General features: G+C 32.8%; 1 protein-coding gene across 9 annotated transcripts in view; it reads right to left on the bottom strand.

The window, feature by feature from the left end:
• Positions 1-23763, bottom strand: part of Cdk8 (cyclin dependent kinase 8) — a 171870-nt gene that overhangs the window by 63948 nt on the left and 84159 nt on the right. For 8 of the 9 annotated variants that reach the window (XR_009227182.1, XR_009227183.1, XR_009227177.1 and 5 more), the window contains exons 5-6: positions 3350-3407; positions 951-1082 (exon numbers count right to left, since the gene is read on the bottom strand). Coding sequence is in view for 4 of the 9 variants with exons in the window: in XM_046448141.2 (XP_046304097.1) it covers positions 951-1082; positions 3350-3407 (190 nt within the window). In the remaining 5 variants the exon portion in view is untranslated. The remainder of the gene's footprint in view (positions 1-950; positions 1083-3349; positions 3408-23763) is intronic. The other variant, XM_046448150.2, reaches the window with a different exon arrangement.

Raw genomic sequence — 23763 nt, 5'->3', positions numbered from 1 at the left:
AAACAGAGAAAAAAATGTATATACTGATAAAGTGATGATGATGATGACGACCACTATGATGACAACAACCATGATAGTACTAAGATTAGGCAAGAAGTGTAAGAGCACTAACTTTCTACTTCTTCATCATATGTAAGTAATCAATACCATCAAGTAAAGAGAAATGGATTATGATGTCCTAATTTCTACTTTCTTTCCAAAATTGTTATGGTGTGGATATGAGGTGTACCCCTAAAATCTCTGTGCTAATGTAGGTATATTCAGAGGGAAAATGATTAGATTATGAGATCTATAAGCTAATAGGTATATCCTCATTTCATGTGGTTAACTACAGGCAAGTGGAACAAGGCTGGAGAAGGCATGTCCCTGGGGTCATTCCCTGGAAGGGCTCATCTTCCCTGCAGCCCCTTCCCCCTTGGCTCCTCTCTGTTTCCTGGCTGCCATAAATGAAGCAGCACTCCTCCACCATGCCCTTCCACCATGATGTTCTGCCTAACCTTGGGCCCAGAATAATGGAATCTAGCTGACCACAGACTAAACTTCTGGAACTATAAGCTGAAATAAACTTTGCATTCTCTTAAGTTGTTCTTGTTTAGTATTTTGGCCACAGTGATGAAGAGTTGACTAACACAATAATCTTTTCCTTAAATTTTTGGGGAATCTTTTAGAACTAATATTTTGTTTAGTAAAAGAAACATTTGTCTGAAGTTCAAGGATTTCAAAATTGTACTGTTTTCTCTTTTCAAGTAAAATGAAACATAAAATGTTTACTTAAAACAGAATGCATAATATGACCCTATTTATTTTTAAAAATTTTGAATATCTATTTTTCTATACAAAGAGAGATGTGAAATAATATACTCCTAATGCTAATGACAGTATTTCTCAGTAGTGGAATTTTGGGTTAGTCTTTACTCTTAAGACATGGAATTTTAATTAGTTGTACTCACCAATAGCTTTGGTATAATGTCTTGCTCCAAGAAGTAGTTCTGGGGCTCGGTACCAGAATGTTACAACCACTGGATCCAAATCTGCTAAAGGCTTCAGAGGTGAATTAAATAATCGGGCAAAGCCCATATCAGCTGTAAAAAAGAAAACAAACAAACAAACAAAAAGTTAAATAAATCAATTTTTACAAGTCTGATTAGTCTAATTTGCCACCATTATTTAGTAAGATACGGAAAATTTGTTAAAATCTAGTAGGGAGGGTGACCATAAAACATCTTACTCTCTTTAGAAGTCTAAATATAACACAAGTTTGAGATATTCTTTCTTTTCAAACTACTGTCACCCAGCTTTTCAATTGGGATAAAGACAAGCTCTGCTGCCAGAGGTCAAGAGAGACTCTATTTCTCTGGGCAACTTTTCATCTACCACGTCACCACTAGGGTCAGGATTGCTGAGATGCATTTCCATTCTTTGTACTGGTCTCATGCATTGTTAGAGTAAGGCTTTCCATTATTTGCATTAACAAGCCTGTTCACTGGTGTAGTTAATCAGAAGTTGACTATGAAGTACTTTAACACCACTACACTCCTCCCATTTTATTCAGGTTAAATTTCATTAACTTAATTTTAGAGATCAAAGAATTTTTTCAAGCTGAAAGACCTTTAAAAGGTCATCTTATTTCATCATCTCCTTTTTCAATGAGGAAACTGAGGTTCAAGAAATCATAAACTCAAACCTCAGACTGGTACTGACCTTAGATATAGTTCTTGGCACTTAACAATTTAACATATAACATAGCTGTTCAGGCATGGCTGTTTGTCCTGCTAAACTATAATCTTCTTTAAGGAAAAAACTGTGTCTTTTTCATTTCTTTATTCCTAATAGTGTCACATACAGTGTCAATTCACATAGCTTTTGCCTAACACAATCTTAATGACTACTATTCACACCTCCTATTCAAAAATTTTAAGATTCATCCACTAGCGGATAATTTTACTTCTATTCTCCTAATAAAGATTTTTAATGAAGTAGGCACTCCTTTAATTAACTTAATTATGGAGGGGGAAATAATTTAAAAATTTGGCAAAGAAGTAAAACCATGAGTCATATTACTAAATCCTGGTTTATAAAAGAATTAACAGCTCCTAAATGTGAATGCATTAGGATGTAGTGTCACCTGAACTTGCCAAAATCTTACGCATTACACAGAAGTATAATTCCAAACTAGATTATTTTATGGTATTATATAATGTTTTCCCAAATCATACAGTAAGTAACACATTTGTAACCACTCTTTGGCTGGGTCTTCTCTATTTTGCTTGCTTACTTTAACTTGCATTTGAATTTGATGCCACCAAATTGAATTGGACAGATTCCTTTAAAAGCACATTTGATGACTTGAGCATTTGATAGCACAGGATGAATAATACTGACAGAGCCTAATTCTCAAATTCCAATGGTGTGGAGTACACTGAAGAGCACTAAATATTCTCACAACTAACAATTTGCAAAGTTTACATTATAAAAGAGTATTTCAAGTGTCTAATTAAAAATGGAAAGTGAGATTTTGGGGGGATTTATAAGGGAGGATAGGGAAGAATGGTTACGAACACCCAAGTTCTTCTGTGTTGTTAAAGTGGTGCAAATCAAGTTATAAACTCTAATTTATATTAAATGTTGCTGCAAGAACTATTAACTTTATTATATGCTCTCACAATCCTACAGCCTTTAAATTAATTAAAGTAATTGAATTACTTTCTTCTACCCACACACAAAACAAACTAAATGTAAATAATAAACACAACTTAGAAAAGACAATAAAAAATAACCAGTTAAGATAAAGAAAACTGAGCTATAAGAAAACATGTTAAGATCAAAACACCTATTAATTTTTTCCCATGAGGTAAAGGACTACCAGACAGTCTTGTTAGAACATAAGGTTCTGCACCTATTGGGCCTCATGGTTTTCCCTAAAGTTTGTAACTCCTAATCTAGATGAGGTCAACAGAGGCATATGTTCTCATCTAATTTGGCTCAGGTAAATACGACGAATGGTAGAATTAACATTCTGTATGCCCTTGTAGTTCAAGGTGAGGGTGGCCTCTAACAGGGATAGAAGCCACTCACCTCCATAGGCTATGTTTAATGAAGGCAAAGGTTTCTAGGAAACTTGCACAGCTTGTTTTATAATTAGAACATTCCAGTCTCAAAAGATTGTCTGACACCTTTCAAGAGTGAGAAACATTTTTCACTTTTATGTATACTCTCTAGAAATGGTTTGGATCATATGGAACTACATGAATATATGCATATTATTACAGCAAAAAAATTAGAAGTAATATGCTGCCTGCAAAAGTTTTAAAAGAGTGCTACACTGTGACTTATCAAAGATATAACATACCAATTTTTACTCTTCCTCGCTCAGGACCTTCACCCATAACTAAAATATTAGCAGGTTTCTGTGGAAACAAAATAGTGTTTTTTTTCAGTAGACAGTAGTGTTTTTTTTTTTTAAATAGACAATATGCCCATCAATATAACATAAATCCACCTTTCAAAAAAACCTCATTTACTCCAAAATTAAAACCAAATATAGGAAGTCACCAAAGAAACTATACATGTATAAATGCAAAATAGTATGCAGGATTTCACGAAGGCCCAAATGTAGTGGTGCTTTTTTCCTTGGAGAACTAAGTCTTTTCGTGGTTCCCTTATTAGCCTAAGCTTTTTCACTACTGTGGAGAAACTTACAACGCTGATGTTCCTTCTTACTCTATTATATAAAATGTTGTGTGGCTTTAAGGAGAAAAGAATCTGCAAAGATCATTTAATACAAAGTAGCAAATTAATTACAGGCAGTGAGTCACCTGATATCCTTTTTTGGAAAAAGCAAGATATGCATCTATGTTTAAATAAATACAGAGAAATTTAGTATGTAAAGGCTACGCTACACCCTCTTCCAGGAGGAAGAGCAGGAGACAGAAGAATGAAGGGTGAGGGAGAAAGGGAAAAGGCATTTGAATTTCCTCCCCCCAAATTCACCCCACTAACTATTTGATCTGACTTTAATTCTAGAATTGTGCCAAATAAAAATAAAACTAGATTAGAATGCCTCTTCACATAATTAAGAATTTTAATGAAAACTGTTCAGAGTAGTAACCATTTCACAGGCTTCCCCAACATTATTTAGCAATAACCCCTATGCTATTACTTGTAATCTATATATACTTTTTTACCAACTACTAAAGATCTAATTTACTTTTATAACTAGAAGAGATAATGCTGAAATGGTAGAGTACAGATTTTTCTTTAACTGTTAAAACTTTTATTTAATGATATATGGAAAATTTTTGCAAGATTAAGAAAAACAGAAAATTATATACAGACAAAATATAGAACTAAGTTTAAAAAGTTCCTAAAAATAAAAATTAGAACAAAAGCTATCAAAGTGACAGAGGCATGGATGAACTGTTTGAAAATTTTCTTTGAATGTTTTCATTATGTTTATTTTTATTTTTATTAATTAAAATATTATTTTAATTCTAATTGGTCCCTCTCCACCTCTGAATAAGATTTATATCTTGCAATGGGATTCAAGGCAATTGCAAACAAGTTCTCAGCAACTCCAGCCCTATACCTTTCACAAATGTCATTTTTATACCATGACCCAAAGGACCTTTTCTTTGTTCTAATTAAAATTTGGTGCACCCCCTTAATGACAGAACAAATAAAAATATTTTGAATATAAACTATTCAACTATAAAGTCACATATAGTTTTATAAAATGTTGAAGTCTGTTTTAACATCTCTCTCTTTTGTCCTATCCCAAATTACACATCTTTCATAAAGTACAAGTTAATTAACTCGTGATTAATTTTTCTAGCACTGCTATGATCAAATTTTTTAAGCATTTCAGTGTTTGATCCTGAAAGATTATCTCCATATATGACAAACACACAAATACACCACATATCTCTAATCCTATTTTAGATAAAGTAGGGGGAAAAAAATCTCACTTTCTCTCTCTCTTTTTTTTTTTTTTCCAAAACTCATCTATTCAGCAGCAGAGCCTAGATATGAGAAGCCCTTGGATGGCTCGTATTGGTCAGGTTAGCACTAGAAAAAGGGGAAGAATCCTCTGATTTTTCACTTCAGATTCCTTTCACTCTAAATTTACTGGACTGAATAAGTTCTAAACCTGGGTTTGAGCACTGTTAAAGAATCAACAGATTCTTTGTCAAGGTCCATATTAGTATTGGGCTTTAGGGACAAAGCTCCAGTTAATAAATTAAAAATTTCTTTGCTAAGCAACTCACAGCATAAGCTAAAGCAGGTCTTAAGGCAAAAAGCCACCAGCATTTCAGATTTCTCCCAATCCTACCTCTGCTTTTAAGTGAGCTCTGATTCAGTTTGAACATGCTGTAGGCATAAATGAAGGAGAATAGTCTTCTCAAGCTTTGTTTTAATAATACTATAAACAATGGGTCCCTCCTCATGTTATTTCCCATGACCAAGCCATGATAGTCTGATTTAATAGAGAAATCTAAGCATAATTTTCTTTTTATCAAAGTAACACATGGAAATATCCAGAGAAAAATGCAGGAAAAGCCCAAATGATCATGACTACTCTGGTCAGTGTTTCTGTGTTATTGGTTAGTCAATATTGAGCAAGTCTTCAAAAGATTTGATACTGTTTCAGCACTAATATACTGAAACAATATTTTCCAAGAAAACTAATTTCCTGATATAAATTTCTTTCCTTTTCTCTCCTTATGTACCAGCAACAGAATTTGGTAGCTGTTTTAAGATCTAGAACCAAAACTTCCAAGTGCAATGAAGCAATTAGTCATAACCATTATTATTATTTACCTTTGGTAAATAATCTCTGATCTTCTACATGCTATCAAACATAACCACCTTGAGAGACCCTACACAACTTTGCTGGTAACATTCTGATGAAGCATATACTTCATTAAATTATATTTATTACCACAGAGATCAGAAGTCCAATATGACTTAAAAGCATTATAACATCATGGCAACATCTTCAAGTATAGCTATGCTATGTACAGAAATGATTACAGAACATGTGTTACTGTCTGCTGAACAATGATATAAATTAATGATACACTATTGTCTGAAGCGATGGTGTCTTATTTCTCCCAGGAAGAAAACCAACTCTGTTTATAATGAAAAGAATATGGCCTTATTTTATAGTCTGATAGCTTTTCTTCTTCTATTTGCTGGTGTACTCCCCCCAAATCATTGATATTTCCTAAAATAGATGTTTGTATTGCAGAAACAACATTCCTATATAGGCATTCTGTGTGCTCCAAATTTTATTTCGCTGAGGGAAAGTGCATTGATGATTTTGGCAAATTGGATTCATTTTAGAGGTCAATCCTGACAGTACAGAGTTCTACCTGCAAAAAGACAAGGATTGGGCTGATTTATCACAGCTATATGATAATGGCACAGACGTAGAGAACAGTGTCAAGTTAACTGGAAGAACTTTATTCTAGGAATAAAATAGGATCTTCATAAGTTTATTAATGGGGCAGAGTAGACTACCAGTTAACAGGAAAAGTTGATTCTTCCTAGATCTGACTGTGAATAAAGGATATTGATTCATGAAAAAAAAATCACTATATTAGTGCTCTCTGAGGTTTGTTCATAATCAAATCTTCACAAATATTATCCAAAACACAATTACATGGCAATCTTTCTAGATACTCCATGATGAGATGAGTTTCAGTTTGGGCTGTGAACCATTTTTGTATAGGCTAAGTTGAGTGTATCCTTTCTGAACTGCTTGCAACCAGATGTGTTTCAGATTTGGGATTTCTTGTGAATTTTGAAATATATGCATAGGATGCATGTACCTTAGTGATTGGCCTAAAAGTTATGATGCAAGATTTCCTTATGTTTTATATATACATAATCTAAAGGTAATTTTATACAATTTTTAAATATTTTATGCATAAAATAAAGTTTTTTGTTATGGAAATTCCCATGCATAATATCATGCTGGCACTCAAAAAGCTCTTTATTTTGAAGCATTTCAGATTTAAGATATTCAGATTAATGATGCTCAACCTGGATTAAAATACATATGAAAAGAATCAACTAACTCTGATACATATATAGGAAGTCCCCTATGAGATTCAAAAGCAGGCAGCAAAGTCTGAAATGGACACATACTTGGTAATTAAAAAATTATTTTAGGAAGGCTCCCGCCGCGCGCCAAGCCAGCCCCGGACGAGGAAGATGCCCGGCGCCAAGCCAGACCGGAGGAGGAAGACGCCTGGCGCCAAGCCAGACCGGAGGAGGAAGTCTGGCCCCGCCCCATGTGCTGGTCTGGAGGAAGCCCATCAACCCTTAAAGCCCATCAAAGGGGGTGTAGCTTCCAACACCGTTCTGCGGCTGATCCAGGTACCCGGTTTCCAACTCCCCCACCCTTAAGCTGCGATAACTCAAAATTCCCACAAGCTTTTGGGGGTTGTAGCTATCAACGCAAAACAACAGCTGTACAGGCACCTGAGGTTTCTACCTCAGAGACTAGAGTAGGGAAGATACAGGTGGAAGCTCATTTCCTTTCACACTGGCTATACCCACCACCCAGAATACAGAGGCTCAAGCTAGGAATAGACAACGTCATCTACTGGAAGCAAGGAAAACAAAGTTCTGAGAGACTTTTTTTTTTCTTTTTTTCATCTTTCTTTCTCTCTTTTCTTCTCTCTCTTCCACAACTTCAACATATGTAAAACCAAGAACTGTGCATGAACAACCGAATTACCAAGTAATATAATATAGAGGAAATGCATATACCCCACCTTCCCCCCTTTTTTTTCTTTATTTCTATCTTATTTTCCCTTTCCTTCTCTTATTTCTCTTTTCTTCCTTGTTATTTTTTTTCTCTTCTTTCTCTTTCGTATTCTCTCTATCCCACTTTCAATCTCCTAACTTTTGCTATCTATACGCAGGGTAACTATCTAAATACAGATAGGAAGTTGAATCTATAAATTCTTCCATAAATTACCAGCCTATTGGTTAGAATTCTCCAAAGATGCTAAGTTAGTTTAACCTCATACCCTCAATCCTTTCCCTCTAAGTATAACATCCTTCATCTGAAATTAAGTTTTCTATATGCCACCAGATATGGTAAGCCTTTTATGAAACTAATGAATATATTCTTAAGTAGTAATTAAAACCAACATCTATAGACTTAGAATATAACTATAAATGTATTAAGAATGAAAATTTGTGCTTAGATAATGTGCTGTTGATATTGGGAACTGTTAATATTGTCTTTCTCCGAAAAAGAGGGATTTTGGAGCTATACAAGACCAATATAAATATATAAGGGGAAAAACATTAACACAACAGTTTCACAAAACTAGAAAGAATCATGAGCAGTATGAAAAGACAAGGAAAGAAAGGACCACAAACAATACAGGTCAATTCAACAATAGATGAGGTAATATCTGCAACAGATGGAATGTCAGACAAAGAGTTCAGAAAATACATGCTTCAGATGATCTGGAGTTTCAAGGAAGACATTATACAGCAAATTCAGACAATGAAAAAAATCACTTTGACAATGAACTACATAAACAAATCCAAGAAGCAAAAGATCAACTCTATAGGGAGATAGAGGATATAAAAAACAAACAAGAAATCCTGGAAATGCAGGAAACAATAAACCAAATTAAAAACTCAAACGAGAGTATTACCAGCAGAGTAGAACACTTAGAAGATAGAACTTCAGACAACGAAGACAAAGTTTTTCAACTTGAAAAGAACATAGACAGCTCAGTGAGAATGTTAAGAAATCATGAGCAGAACATCCAAGAATTATGGGACAACATCAAGAAACCAAACCTAAGAGTTATTGGGATACAAGAGGGTATAGAGGTCCAAACCAAGGGAATGAGCAATCTATTCAATGAAATAATACTAGAAAACTTCCCAGACTTAAAGAATGAAAAAGAAATCCAAATACCAGAAGCCCACAGGACACCGAATGTACAAAATCATAAGAGATCCACACCAAGACATATAATAAGATGCCCAACATACAGAATAAGGAGAGAATCTTAAAAGCCACAAGAGAGAGGAAGCAGATTACATTTAGGGGCAAACCAATCAGGATAACTGCTGATCTTTCAACATAGACTCTGAAAGCTAGAAGATCCTGGAACAACATATTTCAAACGCTGAAAGAAAATGGGTTCCAACCAAGAATCATGTATCCAGCGAAATTAAGCTTCAGGATTGAAGATGAAATAAAAATCTTCCACGATAAACAAAAGTTAAAAGAATTTGCAGCTAGAAAACCAGCTCTTCAAAACATCCTTGGCAAAACATTACAGGAAGAGGAAATGAAAAATAACAAAGAAAACCGACAGCAGGAGGTAGTACAGTAAAGGAAAAACTAAGCATAGAGGAAAAACAAATCATGATAAACAACTTACATAATCAAATATGGCTGGAAATACAAACCATCTCTCAATAGTAACCCTAAATGTTAATGGCTTAAATGTACCAATCAAAAGACATAGGCTAGTAGAATGGATTAAAAAAAATCCAACAATATGCTGCCTACAGGAGACTCATCTGATAGGAAAAGACATACAGACTGCAGGTGAAAGGTTGGGAAAAATCATATCACACATACGGACCACGGAAGCAGGCAGGGGTGCCCATACTTGTATCAAACAAAATAGACTTCAAGCCAAAGTTAATCAAAAGGGATAAACAAGGACACTACATACTGCTCAAGGGAAACATACACCAACAAGACTTGACGATCATTAATATATATACCCCAAACAATGGTGCAGCTACGTTCATCAAACAAACTCTTCTCAAGTTCAAGAGTCAAATAGACCACAACACAATAATCATGGGAGATTTTAACACACCTCTCTCACCACTGGACAGATCTTCTAAACAAAAGTTGAATAAAGAAACCATAGAGCTCAATAATACAATTAATAATTTAGACTTAACTGATATATACAGAATATACCACCCAACATCAAGCGGATACACTTTCTTCTCAGCAGCACATGGATCCTTCTCAAAAATAGACCATATATTATGTCACAGGGCAAATCTTAGCAACTACAAAGGGGTTGATATATTACCATGCATTTTATCTGATCATAATGGAATGAAATAGGAAATCAATAATAAAATGAGAAAGGACAAATCCTACATCACATGGAGATTAAACAATATGCTACTAAATGAACAAAGGGTTACAGAAGACATAAAGGAGGAGACAAAAAAATTCTTAGAGGTAAATGAAAACTCAGACACAACATATCGAAATCTCTGGGACACTATGAAAGCAGTACTAAGAGGAAAATTCATTTCATGGAGTTCATTCCTTAAAAGAAGGAAAAGCCAACAAATAAATGACCTCGAAGCCTTAGAAAAAGAAGAACAAATCAGCAGCAAATACAGTAGAAGGCAAGAAATAATTAAAATTAGAGCTGAAATCGAAACAAAAGAAACAATTGAAAAAATTGACAAAACTAAAAGCTGCTTCTTTGAAAAAATAAATAAGATTGATAGACCACTAGCCACGCTAACAAAGAGAAGAAGAGAGAGAACCCAAATTACTAGCTTACGGGATGAAAAAGGCAACATCACAACAGACAATTCAGAAATACAGAAGATAATTAGAAATTATTTTGAAACACTATACTTTAATAAAATAGAAGATAGTGAAGGCATCGATAAATTCCTTAAGACATATGAACTACCCAGATTGAGTCAGGAAGATAAAAACAACCTAAATAAACCAATATCAAATGAGGAAATAGAAGAAGCCATCAAAAGACTACCAACCAAGAAAAGCCCAGGACCGGATGGATATACAGCAGAGTTTTACAAGAAATTTAAAGAAGAATTAATACCAATACTCCACAATCTATTTCAGGAGATAGAAAAAGAGGGAGAACTTCCAAATTTGTTCTATGAGGCCAATATCACCCTGATTCCCAAACCAGATAAAGACACCTCAAAGAAAGAAAACTGCAGACCAATATCCCTAATGAATTTAGATGCAAAAATCCTCAATAAAATTCTGGCAAATCGGATACAAAAATATATCAAAAAGACCGTGCACCATGATCAAGTAGGATTCATCCCTGGGATGCAAGGCTGGTTCAATATACAAAAATCAATAAACATTATTCACCACATCAATAGACTTAAAGATAAGAACCATATGATCATCTCGATAGATGCAGAAAAAGCATTCGACAAAGTACAGCATCCCTTTATGTTCAAAACACTAGAAAAACTAGGGATAACAGGAACTTACCTCAACATGGTAAAAGCTATATATGCTAAGCCTCAGGCTAGCATCATTCTAAATGGACAAAAACTGAAGGCATTCCCTCTAAAATCTGGAACAAGACAGGGATGCCCTCTCTCACCACTTCTATTCAATATAGTTCTCGAAATACTGGCCAGAGCAATTAGACAGACAAAAGAAATTAAAGGCATTAAGATAGGAAAAGAAGAACTTAAATTATCACCATTTGCAGATGATATGATCCTATACCTAGAAGACACAAAAAGGTCTACAAAGAAACTACTAGAGCTAATAAATGAATTCGGCAAAGTGGCAGGATATAAAATCAACACGCATAAATCAAAGGCATTCCTGTATATCAGCGACAAATCCTCTGAAATGGAAATGAGGACAACCACTCCATTCACAATATCTTCAAAAAAAATAAAATACTTGGGAATCAACCTAACAAAAGAGGTGAAAGACTTACGCAATGAAAACTACAGAACCCTAAAGAGAGAAATAGAAGATCTTAGAAGACGGAAAAATATACCCTGTTCATGGATAGACAGAACTAACATCATCAAAATGGCGATATTACCCAAAGTTCTCTATAGGTTCAATGCAATGCCAATCAAAATCCCAACGGCATTTCTTGTAGAAATAGATAAAGCAATCATGAAATTCATATGGAAGAATAAAAGACCTAGAATAGCAAAAGCAATTCTAAGCAGGAAGTGTGAATCGGGAGGTATAGCGATACCAGATTTCAAACTGTACTACAAAGCAATAGTAACAAAAACAGCATGGTACTGGTACCAAAATAGGCAGGTGGACCAATGGTATAGAATAGAGGACACAGAAACCAATCCACAAAATTACAACTATCTTATATTCGATAAAGGGGCTAAAAGCATGCAATGGAGGAAGGATAGCATCTTCAACAAATGGTGCTGGGAAAACTGGAAATCCATATGCAACAAAATGAAACTGAATCCCTTTCTCTCACCATGCACAAAAGTTAACTCAAAATGGATCAAGGAGCTTGATATCAAATCAGAGACTCTGCGTCAGATAGAAGAAAAAGTTGGCTCCGATCTACATATTGTGGGGTTGGGCTCCAAATTCCTTAATAGGACACCCATAGCACAAGAGTTAAAAACAAGAATCAACAAATGGGACTTACTCAAAATTAAAAGTTTTTTCTCAGCAAGAGAAACAATAAGAGAGGTAAATAGGGAGCCGACATCCTGGGAACTAATTTTTACTCCTCACACTTCACATAGAGCCCTAATATCCAGAGTATACAAAGAACTCAAAAAATTAAGCAATAAGAAAACAAATAACCCAATCAACAAAAGGGCCAAGGACCTGAACAGACACTTCTCAGAGGAGGATATACAATCAATCAACAAGTACATGAAAAAATGCTCACCATCTCTAGCAGTCAGAGAAATGCAAATCAAAACCACCCTAAGATACCATCTCACTCCAGTAAGATTGGCAGCCATTATGAAGTCAAACAACAAATGCTGGCGAGGATGTGGGGAAAAGGGTACACTTGTACATTGCTGGTGGGACTGCAAATTGGTGTGGCCAATTTGGAAAGCAGTATGGAGATTCCTTGGAAAGCTCGGAATGGAACCACCATTTGACACAGCTATTGCCCTTCTCGGACTATTCCCTGAAGTCCTTAAAAGAGCGTACTATAGGGATACTGCTACATCGATGTTCATAGCAGCACAATTCACAATAGCTAGACTGTGGAACCAACTTAGATGCCCTTCAATAGATGAATGGATTAAAAATGTGGCATTTATACACAATGGAGTATTACTCAGCACTAAAAAATGACAAAATCATGGAATTTGCAGGGAAATGGATGGCATTAGAGCAGATTATGCTAAGTGAAGCTAGCCAATCCCTAAAAAAACAAATGCCAAATGTCTTCTTTGATATAAGGAGAGCAACTAAAAACTGAGCAGGGAGGAAGAGCATGAGAAAAAGACTAACATTAAACAGGGACGAGAGGTGGGAGGGAAAGGGAGAGAGAAGGGAAATTGCATGGAAATGGAAGGTGACCCTCATTGTTATACAAAATTACATATAAGAGGATGTGAGGGGAAAGGGGAAAAAATATCAAGGGAGAGAAATGAATTACAGTAGAAGGGGTAGAGATAGAGGATGGGAGGGTAGGGGAGGGGAGGGGGGATAGTAGAGGATAGGAAAGATAGCAGAATACAACAGTCACTAGTATGGCAATATGTAAAAACGTGGATGTGTAACCAATGTGATTCTGCAATCTGTATACAGGGTAAAAATGGGAGTTCATAACCCACTTGTATCAAATGTATGAAATATGATATGTCAAGAGCTTTGTAATGTTTTGAGCAACCAATAAATATAAAAAAAATAAAAAAATAAATAAAACTTTGAGATATATTTTTATCTCTAATCTTTCATCTCAGCAGTTGTTCCTGAATAATATATGCTTTGATATGTAGTATTTTCATTGGTGTCTACATATGTACCTTTTCCCATGCAACTTTTTTTTGACCCAGTAGTTTTTAAGGATTTATACTTTCTTAAGGGAAGAAAGTGTTAATTACTGTGTCACACATATACATGTATTAAAATATCACAACTTGATTTAATATGGACTATTAAGAAATATTTTACAGTATTTTGAGAAATGTAAATACTAAGAAAATGCATTTGATAATTACACAATGTATACATGTATTAAATTATCACCCTGTTACTCATGAATTGTACAATAAAAAGAATTAAAACCAAAAAAAAATTATTTTAATGAAATTTTTAAAGAATTAAGTTACAGGGGCTGGGGTTGTGGCTCGGAGGTAGAGCGCTCGCCTAGCATGCACGAGGCACTGGGTTCAATCCTCAGCACCACATAAATATAAAATAAAGACATTGTGTCAAAAAAAAAAGAATTAAGTTACAGATAAAAATCTAGAAATCCAGTGAATGTGGTCTCTTAAGTTTACAAATTTTTATAACAGAGATTTTTTTTAACCTTTTCTTTAAGATTGTGATTTTTTTTTTTACTTATAATACTAAACTTTAGTAGTATTGCTGACAACCTTTAAGCTAAAGGAGAAATTATCACCTTCCAGGAAAGTTATTTCTTTTCTGCCTTTCACTTAAATTTGAAAGGGAATATAGAATTAAAAACCATTTGTATCTGCTTTGCGATAAGACAGCATGAATGTTATTGATAACAGCCAACTTCATCATCTATGGTATGAGAGTACTACACAATCATTCATATTTTTACAGAATTAAGAGGAACTGTGGAATTAGAGATAAACAGGCACAGAGACACTTCCTGCCTGAAAGACATCACAATCTAGACTAAGAGGGTGGAGTAAATTCAGGCTAGGAAGAACCTCAGATCTGACTGAATAGAAAGTAAAGGACAAGGCAGGGTGCCCCAAGGACTCATGAAAGCCCTGCATGCAATGTATGCAACAGCCACAAAGCTGGAGCTGTATCCTCCACAAGAGCACAAAGGGAGTATTTAGAGTATACCACACACTGACAGTACTACTCAAAAACCACAGGGATGCTGACTAGTTTTGACTTATCTAAGAAGTCCTCTTTCAGGGACAATAAGAATGAGGTTCTTTATCATCTTCAAAGCAAATCAAGTTCATGAGCATAATATTGCTAATAAAAGATGACATTTTCTTTTAATAACTTCCACATATTTTCATTGTATCCAGTCTACTTTTGTTTTTATCTACTTCTTATTAAACATTGTGAAAATGGCCTTTCGGCAAAATATTTTTCACTAGAAGTATTTAAATTAACATGGTTCAGACTATTAAGTTTAAAAATCCATGGGTTCAGAGTTTTTCAATGTAAAAATTCTTAAACTGTCCTTTTTTGGCAACTGAGGCAAAGCACACTAGTTAAAGTACTAAGAGATCAAGATGAAAATATAACCTATTTTCACTAATGCAAAAATCATTTACTAAGTGTTGCAGCCTAGCACAGGCAATATTTGCTTATTAACAAGGGAACAAAAGTGTATAGAACAGACACCACATGGCAATTAAATACACTTTTAAATTTCCAGGCACAGATATAATGTATTTGTTCCTAATAAAGAATATGCTTGAGTGCACATACTAATATGTGCATATACATACATATGTATAAATACATGTTCAAATATATATTTTCTAAAAAACAAAAATACATTTGCTCAAGTCTGATTCACTTATTGAATTTTTGTAAAACTGTGAAGTTCTATAATACAGTTTAAACAATCTCTAATAAAAAGTTAAATAAAAACAAAGGGATACACCTTTATACCACAATTTATCATATCTCTGAATTAAGAATTGTAATGCAAAAAAAATAAGAGAGCTCATGTATAATGGCATAATTTGGCATGAACATACTTTATATACAGAGTTACGAAAAATTGTGCTGTGAATGGATAATTATGAATGTAATGCATTCCACTATTGTCATGTATGTAAGAAAAAAAGAGTATTACAGTTATAAACAAACAAAAAACCAAAGGGATAACTGTTATTTGAAGACTAGAAAACTGAACAATATTAAGGAGACCAAATAATTCATCTTTTTTCTTTTTTCTTTTTTTTTTTTTGGTACTGAGGACTGAACGCAGAGGCACTTTTCCACTGAACCATACCCCCAGCCCTGTTTTGTATTTTTATTTAGAGATAGGGTCTCACTGAGTTGCTTAGTATCATCTGGCCATTGCTGAGGCTGTCTTTGAACTAGCAATCATCTTGCCTCAGCCTCTGGAACCCTTGGGATTACAGGCATACGCCATCTTGCCCAGCAGACCAAACATATCTTAAAGGAGAAGTATTAAGGAGCAGAGATAGAATATCAAAAACCTTTTTGCTTTCAAAATAGGTTGTTTTCTTTCACTATTATAGAGTATGAAAAAAATGAACAGTTTGTATTCAAATGTGAAAATCACTGTAATATATAAACAGTATTGTTAACAATTTTAAGTTAAATATTTGGTAGTTATATAATATTAAATAGTGAAAACAGTAATACTGTTTTGGGTTGTGTCTCCCCAAGTATTTCTTTCTTGAAAAATCAAATTTTGTGTATAAATTTTACTAACTATATTATATTCCTCTATTAATAGACAGATGGTTATACCACCCTATCCCCCACTTTACATTAATCTTAATGATGCTCCCATTCATATTCTTTGTTAAACTCTACCCCTCCCATCCCCTAAGCCCCTGATACATACTCCAGGTAATTTCCTTTGGATTAAACTCTCCAAAGTAGAATTATCAAATCAAATTAATACTGATTACTGATATAAAACTAGACTTGAGTTTTAGTTTCTAAGTTTCAAAAGTAATGTATGCTCAAACAACAAAAACATGTGAAATGAAAAAAAAGCACAATGAAAACAAATCATCTTTAAGCTAACAGATGATCACTAAAAACATTTTGGAATCCATCTTTTTTCTCCCTGTATAAAATTAACATTACTGTTTTCAGCCTTTTTCCCTCACTTAGTATTATATTGTGAATATTTTTTTTATCTGAAAATTATTCTTCTGTTAGGTTCTATATGAAATCATTCTTCAGATACTGATTCACCATAATTTCAGAACTTGTCTCCTACTAAATAATTTAGGTTGTTCCTAGATCCTTAATAAAAGTATAATGCTATGCCAGGCACAGTGTCTCTAAAATATAAAAAGGGCTGAGGATGTGGCTCAGTGGTTAAGCACTCCTGGGTTAAATCCCTGGTTAAAACAAAAAAACACAATGCTGGGCTGGGGATGTGGCTCAAGTGGTACCGCGCTCGCCAGGCATGCACGCAGCACTGGATTCGATCCTCAGCATCACATACAAATAAAGATGTTGTGTCCGCCGAAAACTAAAAAAAAATAAATATTAAAAAATTCTCTCTCTCTAAAAAAAAAAAAAACCACATAATGCCATCTCATTTTTCCCCCTTATGGTTATAATTAACCCCTTAAGAAGTCAAATTGCTGAGTAAAGATTATAAACATTTTTAAAGTTTTTATGATACAAATTAACAGATCTTGTCCTTGAAAGTTTAAAGTTATCAGTTTGGTAAATTCAACATCTTTTATAAACACAATACCATGAAATGTCCTAAAACCAATCTGCAAAACTAAAAGCTACATGCACACCTGCATCTTATATCAATCAGCATCATAAGACTGCATAATTTTACATGCTTAATTGACATTTAGTAGTAACAAATATTATAACTTGCATACTTTTTTTTTTGAAACAAGAGATTGAACTTAGGGGAAACTCGACCACTGAGTCACATCCCTGGCCCCATTTTGTATTGTATTTAGAGACAGGGTCTCACTGAGTGCTTAGTGCCTCAATTTTGCTGAGGCTGGATTTGAACTTGCAATCCTCCTGCCTCCACCTCCCAAGCCGCTGGGATTATAGGCATGCACTACTGTGCCTGGCACTTGCATATTAATAAGTTATAATTTACTCACTCTAGTTTTTTTTTCTTTTTTTAAAGACTTTGGTTATCAAGCTTAAGTATTCAAAACAAGTCTATTCTAAATAGTAAATTACTTTTTACCATCTTTCTAACATTTAATTTGTTCTCACTACTAACTTTATATTTCATATTCTAGATAATTGTTTTTATTAGTGTTTTTATAGTCAGTCTATCATATCTTTAGTTACAGCTGTCATTCTTAAGAGTTAGAAATTTACTTCTAGCTTTAGTTGTACTAAATATACTATTTTTTCACACACACTTTCTATCACATGATTCACACAGTAAATAGTTTAATATGTAAGTAACAGTTAAAATTTAACTATAGATATAAAAATTCTTCTCCTTCCTGACAAAAAGAATGATGATCTACTATAGTGATAAAGCCATAATGTTTATAGCAGTGCAATTCACAATAGCCAAGTTATGGAACCAGCCCAGATGTCTGTCCATCAGCAGAAGGTAAGTAGATCAAGAAAACATGTAATATGTACACAATGGACTTTCATTTAGCCATAAAGAAGAATGAAATTATGGCATCTGTTTGTAATAGATGGAACTGAAGAACATCCCCTAAATGAAATAAGCCAGCATCACTCAAAGGTCAAATGTTTTCTCTCATATGCAGAAGCTAGAGCAGACGGTGGTGGTGGGGAGATTTCATGAAAATAGAAGGGAAATCAGTGGAGTAGAGGAAGAGGATAGAGGGGAGGGTGGAGCGACAGGAAAAGGGAGGAATCACTAAATTAGGCTATGTACACTTATAAATATACCACAGTAAATTTCACATAAGTGTATATTTATAAAACACCAATTAAAAAAAAAAGACAACAAATAGAAGGAACACCAGTAGAGGAGAAAAAGGGGGAAAAGAGGAGGGGAAGGAAAGAAGAATTTCTGGGAACTACAATGGAGCAAATTACATTCCATGTATGCATGATTATGTCAAAATTAACCCTACTATTATGTATAACTACAATGCACTAATAAAAGCATTAAATAAAAAAGAATTTAAAAATTTTTTTTAAAAAAGAATGATTTTCTTCATTGTGAAATAACTTCTGGTTAATCATATAACAAGTTCTTATAATTTTGAGTCTCTTCACACAATTTTTAATATTTCCAGCACTTTTTAAAAAACATATATAATACATGCTGTCATAGGAAAGTTGACTTTTTCCTATATAATTTTCCTGTATATAAATATAATTAGCTATTCAGACTTAAGTACCTTTTTTGGTATATTTTCTTTCACTGATACATATTTTATTTCTATTATTTTATGTTTGACATTTTTTTAACTTAACATTGTAACAACATTTAAATGTGCCATAAAAATAATTCTAGATGACTACACAATAGTTCATCTTTTCTATTTATCAGACCTTATGTTTAACTATTCTCTAGTTGCTAGATTTTCAGTGTGTCATTACCATTATTCTGTGATGGCCTTTTCTTCACTTTTTATAGTATGCATAGGAGAGTTTACTAAAAGCAATATTGTAAGATCATAAGGCATCTTTCAGAGTTCTTGATAATTCTTAACTCTCTCTAGAAAGGCTATCATTTTTGTCACAATAATTAGGGTTTAGCCTGAAAATAAAGTTAAGGATGCCCATCAGCTGTCAGTTGTGTCACCTTAACCTCCATTTCTTCATCTATAAAATACAGATAAAAAGAATAATCTAATATTGCACAAATTAAATATGACTACTACACATGGTAATTATCGTGGTACCTGATACATAAAAAGCTCTAAGTATATTAATAATCATAATTAAAATGGCCACTAACACTATAATTGTTTAACAATGATTCACTATGCAGGGATTCTTAAATAAAAACTTCTAGGGTCAAGGTGGGTAGAGGACCCAAGCATGATTAAATACTGTTTCCAGGATAATTTTCTACCCAGCTATAAGATGCCCCTAATAGCTTTTAGTTTATGTCTTTTACAGATCAAAACTTTTATTATTTTTTTTAAAAATATATATATTTTTAGTTATACTTGGACACAATACCTTTATTTTATTTTATTTATTTTTATGTGGTGCTGAGGATCAAATCCAGAGCCCAGCATGTGCTAGGTGTGGGCTGAGCCTCAACCCCAGCCCCCAAAACCTTTATCATTAAGAACAGTTTTAAAAAGATTAAATAAATAACAATATAATTTTTAAAATGAAATTTACCTGTAATAATCACATTAGAGTTAAATCATTATAAACACTTTGTTGAACAGTTAAGTTTCTCTAAATCTATTACTTACATTTATTATGTAATAGATTTAGAGAAACTTAACTCTTTTTGATTATTTAACAATTAAAATACATATACACACACTCACACACACATATATACTATCCAACAAATAAATGAATAGTATAACTGCTTTCATCCCATTTTATTAACCTATCCCCTACCTTGACTATTTATTTCCAAACTAGAACTATTCCAGACTATTGTTAAATAATAGTGGTAACAGAAGGTTAGAATGATAATTGTTGCTGAATTGGAATATGGATGGGACACAGGATATATACTTTTCATACATGGAACTTTCCTTCCTTCTTATTTTATTAAATATTGTAATCAGAAATGATTACTGAATTTTGTCAAAAACTAATTTTGTAAAAATGTTATGTTATAATTATAACAACTGAGACAACCATAGTGTTATTCTCTCAGCACTATTAATAAGGAGAGTTTTGTTAACAGGTTTCCAAACATAGAATTAGTCACACATTCTTAAAATATATTTAACTTACTTAGAGCATTGTATTCTTTTAAATCTTTCTGGATCTTATTTATTAATAATAATAATTTATTAATAATAATTAATAATTTATTAATAAGATTAATTTATTAATAAGATTAATAAATTTATAAATATATAAATTTATAAATAAGATTATTATAAATAATAATAAATTTATAAATAAGATTAATTTATTAATCTTATTTATTCATTTATGGTAGATGTATAAATATTTATATGTTATATGAGTCTAGGATTATATACATTATCCTTATCAGGTTTTGTATCAGATTTATGCTGTCTTTATAACAAAGTTATTAAGGAAACTTTTTTTGCACAAGTATAAAAGGGCTCTTATAATGTAGGATATATTGAGGGTTGAAAGCTAACAGTGAAAACACTGACATTTGTTACATTTTTTAGAGAATGCCTTGTGACAAATGACTTTTATCTCTTCCATAGTTACCAAACTGTTTAATTTCCTAGATCTTCTAGGGTCAGTTATGATATTTTCCTCTTTGGCCTATGACAATAGGCAACCTAACATTCTCTATATCTCCCTATCCTATGCTATCCATTCTTAATTTTTCTCCTTTTCTTATTCTGTATTTCTTTCTACTTTTCACCTACTTTTCTTATTTTTAGATTTCCCTCTCTCCTCTTCAGTATAATGGCCAAGCCAACATTTGACTTTACCAGCTAGTGTTAATCAATTAATCAGAACATAAGAGAGATCATCAAAAAGCAGGCCCAAAGGATGAGTGTTAATAAATTATAAAATTTTTGACTCTACCTTCTAAAGATGTTAGCTGTATAACAATAAGTCTACACTCATAAGACAGAAAATTAGTCACAATGGAAATGTATAAGGAGACAGGATGATTTTCTGTGCAGATTTTACCAAACATTATCAATTAGGTAACAGACTTAGAATGGCCATTTCTAAGATGTTCTCCAACTTTAAACTCTATTAATTTATAAAAAAAGGAAAAAAGAAAAATGGTCTTTACTTCAAATGACATAAGGTGTTGATATAAACAGATTTTTAGGATGAATTTTTTAAAATTAAGTTCATTTCCTCCTTTATTTTTGTTAAGTGGCATTATAAACATACTAAACTGAATTAGAAGCCTGTGCCTAGAAATTCAAAACTGAAAGTAATCTTAGAAATTCAGATATCCATTTTAGAAAACAGAGTTAGGAATCCTCAAATTACATACTGACTTAAATCTGGAAGCAAATTACAAACAAATAAAAAACACACAAGTCATTTTAACAAAGTGATCATTATATAAAGGAAAAATTAAAATCCAGGTGGATGGGGTGTGGGGGTGTAAGAAAATTTAATAAACAACATTTTCTCTACAGTTCATCAAATAACTGTTGCTGGTTCAGTATCTTTTTAAATTTTTTTTTAGAAGAACTAATACCAATACTCTTCAATTTATTTCAGGAAATAGAAAAAAGAGGCAATAATTCCAAACTCATTCTATGAGGCAAATATCACCCTGATCCCAAAACCAGGCAAAGACACATGCTGGTTCTATATCTAATTATACCTGAGGAAACTTTTACTAAATCTAAAAGAAATTCCTATGTGTTGATTTGAATATTTACAAAAATTCACACAAAATCTTAAATATTTGAGAGTTGAAATTATTTTGCAATACGGCTAGCTGCTTGTGTTTGTTTCTGTTGTAAGACTTATTTTTGCCCTCTATTTAACAGTTTCTCATTTGCTTGTATCCACTAAAGAGATAAGATTTTCAAGCTGAAAAAGACTTAATGAAATATTTATGTGGCTATGGGCGCCAATGACTTAAAATAGAATTAGGTAACAATTTAACCTGAGATAAGAGAAAATCTCAGTATTCCATCTATGAAGATTAAATTACTTTTGCAAATCTTCAAAATCAATAGCATTCTCAGGCCTGATTCAATTATTAGAAAGTCAGATGTGAATACTAATTTTATATGCTTTTTCCAAGTATAATTCAGAGAATTTTATAACTCTCCTTGTATTCTGACTACAGTGTATTTCCCTTTTGCTAAAAGACAAAAGAAAGAAATTGCTTTGTTTTTCTTGGTAACACTGCTGTGTATGATAATAAACTTTGTTATAAAAATGGGTGCAGTTGTATAAATTATATAAGATCACATAAATTATATTAAAAATGAAGAAGAATATGTCTGACTTAAAACTCAGGTAAACCTCTGTCAATTACCAGGATCATTCAAAAACATCATCTTAAAGAAACACTATGTTTTTTTTTAAAAACTCTTTTTAATATTATTCAAGAAAACCAGGCATAGCTGGTGAGAAGTTTGACTAAAAAGATTCTAGCACTGGGATGATTGTTTCAAAAGACTCACTCAGAATCTTAAGAAAAGTAGACTATAAGTAATATGCAAACCACATAATATATTTTACTATTAATTTGTAATTTTCTCATGTATGACATTTGGTAAGATAACCTGGGCCACTTTTTGTTATTTACAAATAGAATACAATCCACTGTGTATGCAAATACATAAAAAGCATTTATTACAAAATCAAAAGTATTCTTTGTAATCAATCGTGTTTACAGAAAGAAAACCACCTAATTGGTCATTTAAATAAATATACTTTAGAAATAAGCACAATAAAGTTAACTAAACTTAATGCAAACCTAAACTTGATGGCAATCACCTTGTACTGCTAACCTAAGTGCTTTTCCCTCTCATTTTAATGTATTACATTTTATTCCTTTTTTTAAAAGTGAAAATTTGAATCTGAAAATTAGATTAACCATAAGTTTAAGAATTTTTTAAACAAAATTAATATAAACATTCATCAGTTATTACTATATCCATATTTTATCCTGAAGCCCAAAATTTATGAACGTCTTATGTTTTATTTACTAGCTAATTAAACAACCAAAAAATTCACAATTAATGTAAATCCATGGACTTCTCAAATAAATAATGAAGCAAATCTCAAGTAATAAGCAATGATTAAACATGAAAGAAGAAAGCATCTTTCTTCCCAAAAAGATCTGTTTAAGGAAATATGCTTAATAAATTTTTAACAATCATTTCAAGTAAACTACAGCACAGAGAAGGGATACGAGGCAAGAGGTGTAGAATACAACCTCGTTTCTTTTCTACTGTTCCATTTCTTTGATGCTTTGCCTTTTTTGGCAGAAGAATAATCTTTCTGTTAAGTTTTTCCTTTCTGAAGAA

Source organism: Marmota monax, unplaced genomic scaffold (assembly GCF_021218885.2).
Source record: "Marmota monax isolate L192 unplaced genomic scaffold, Marmota_monax_Labrador192_F-V1.1 WCK01_AAM20220418_F8-fsc00043, whole genome shotgun sequence".
Taxonomy (NCBI): domain Eukaryota; kingdom Metazoa; phylum Chordata; class Mammalia; order Rodentia; family Sciuridae; genus Marmota; species Marmota monax.
Note: the sequence above shows the minus strand (reverse complement) of the source record. Positions and strands in the feature narration are given on the sequence as shown.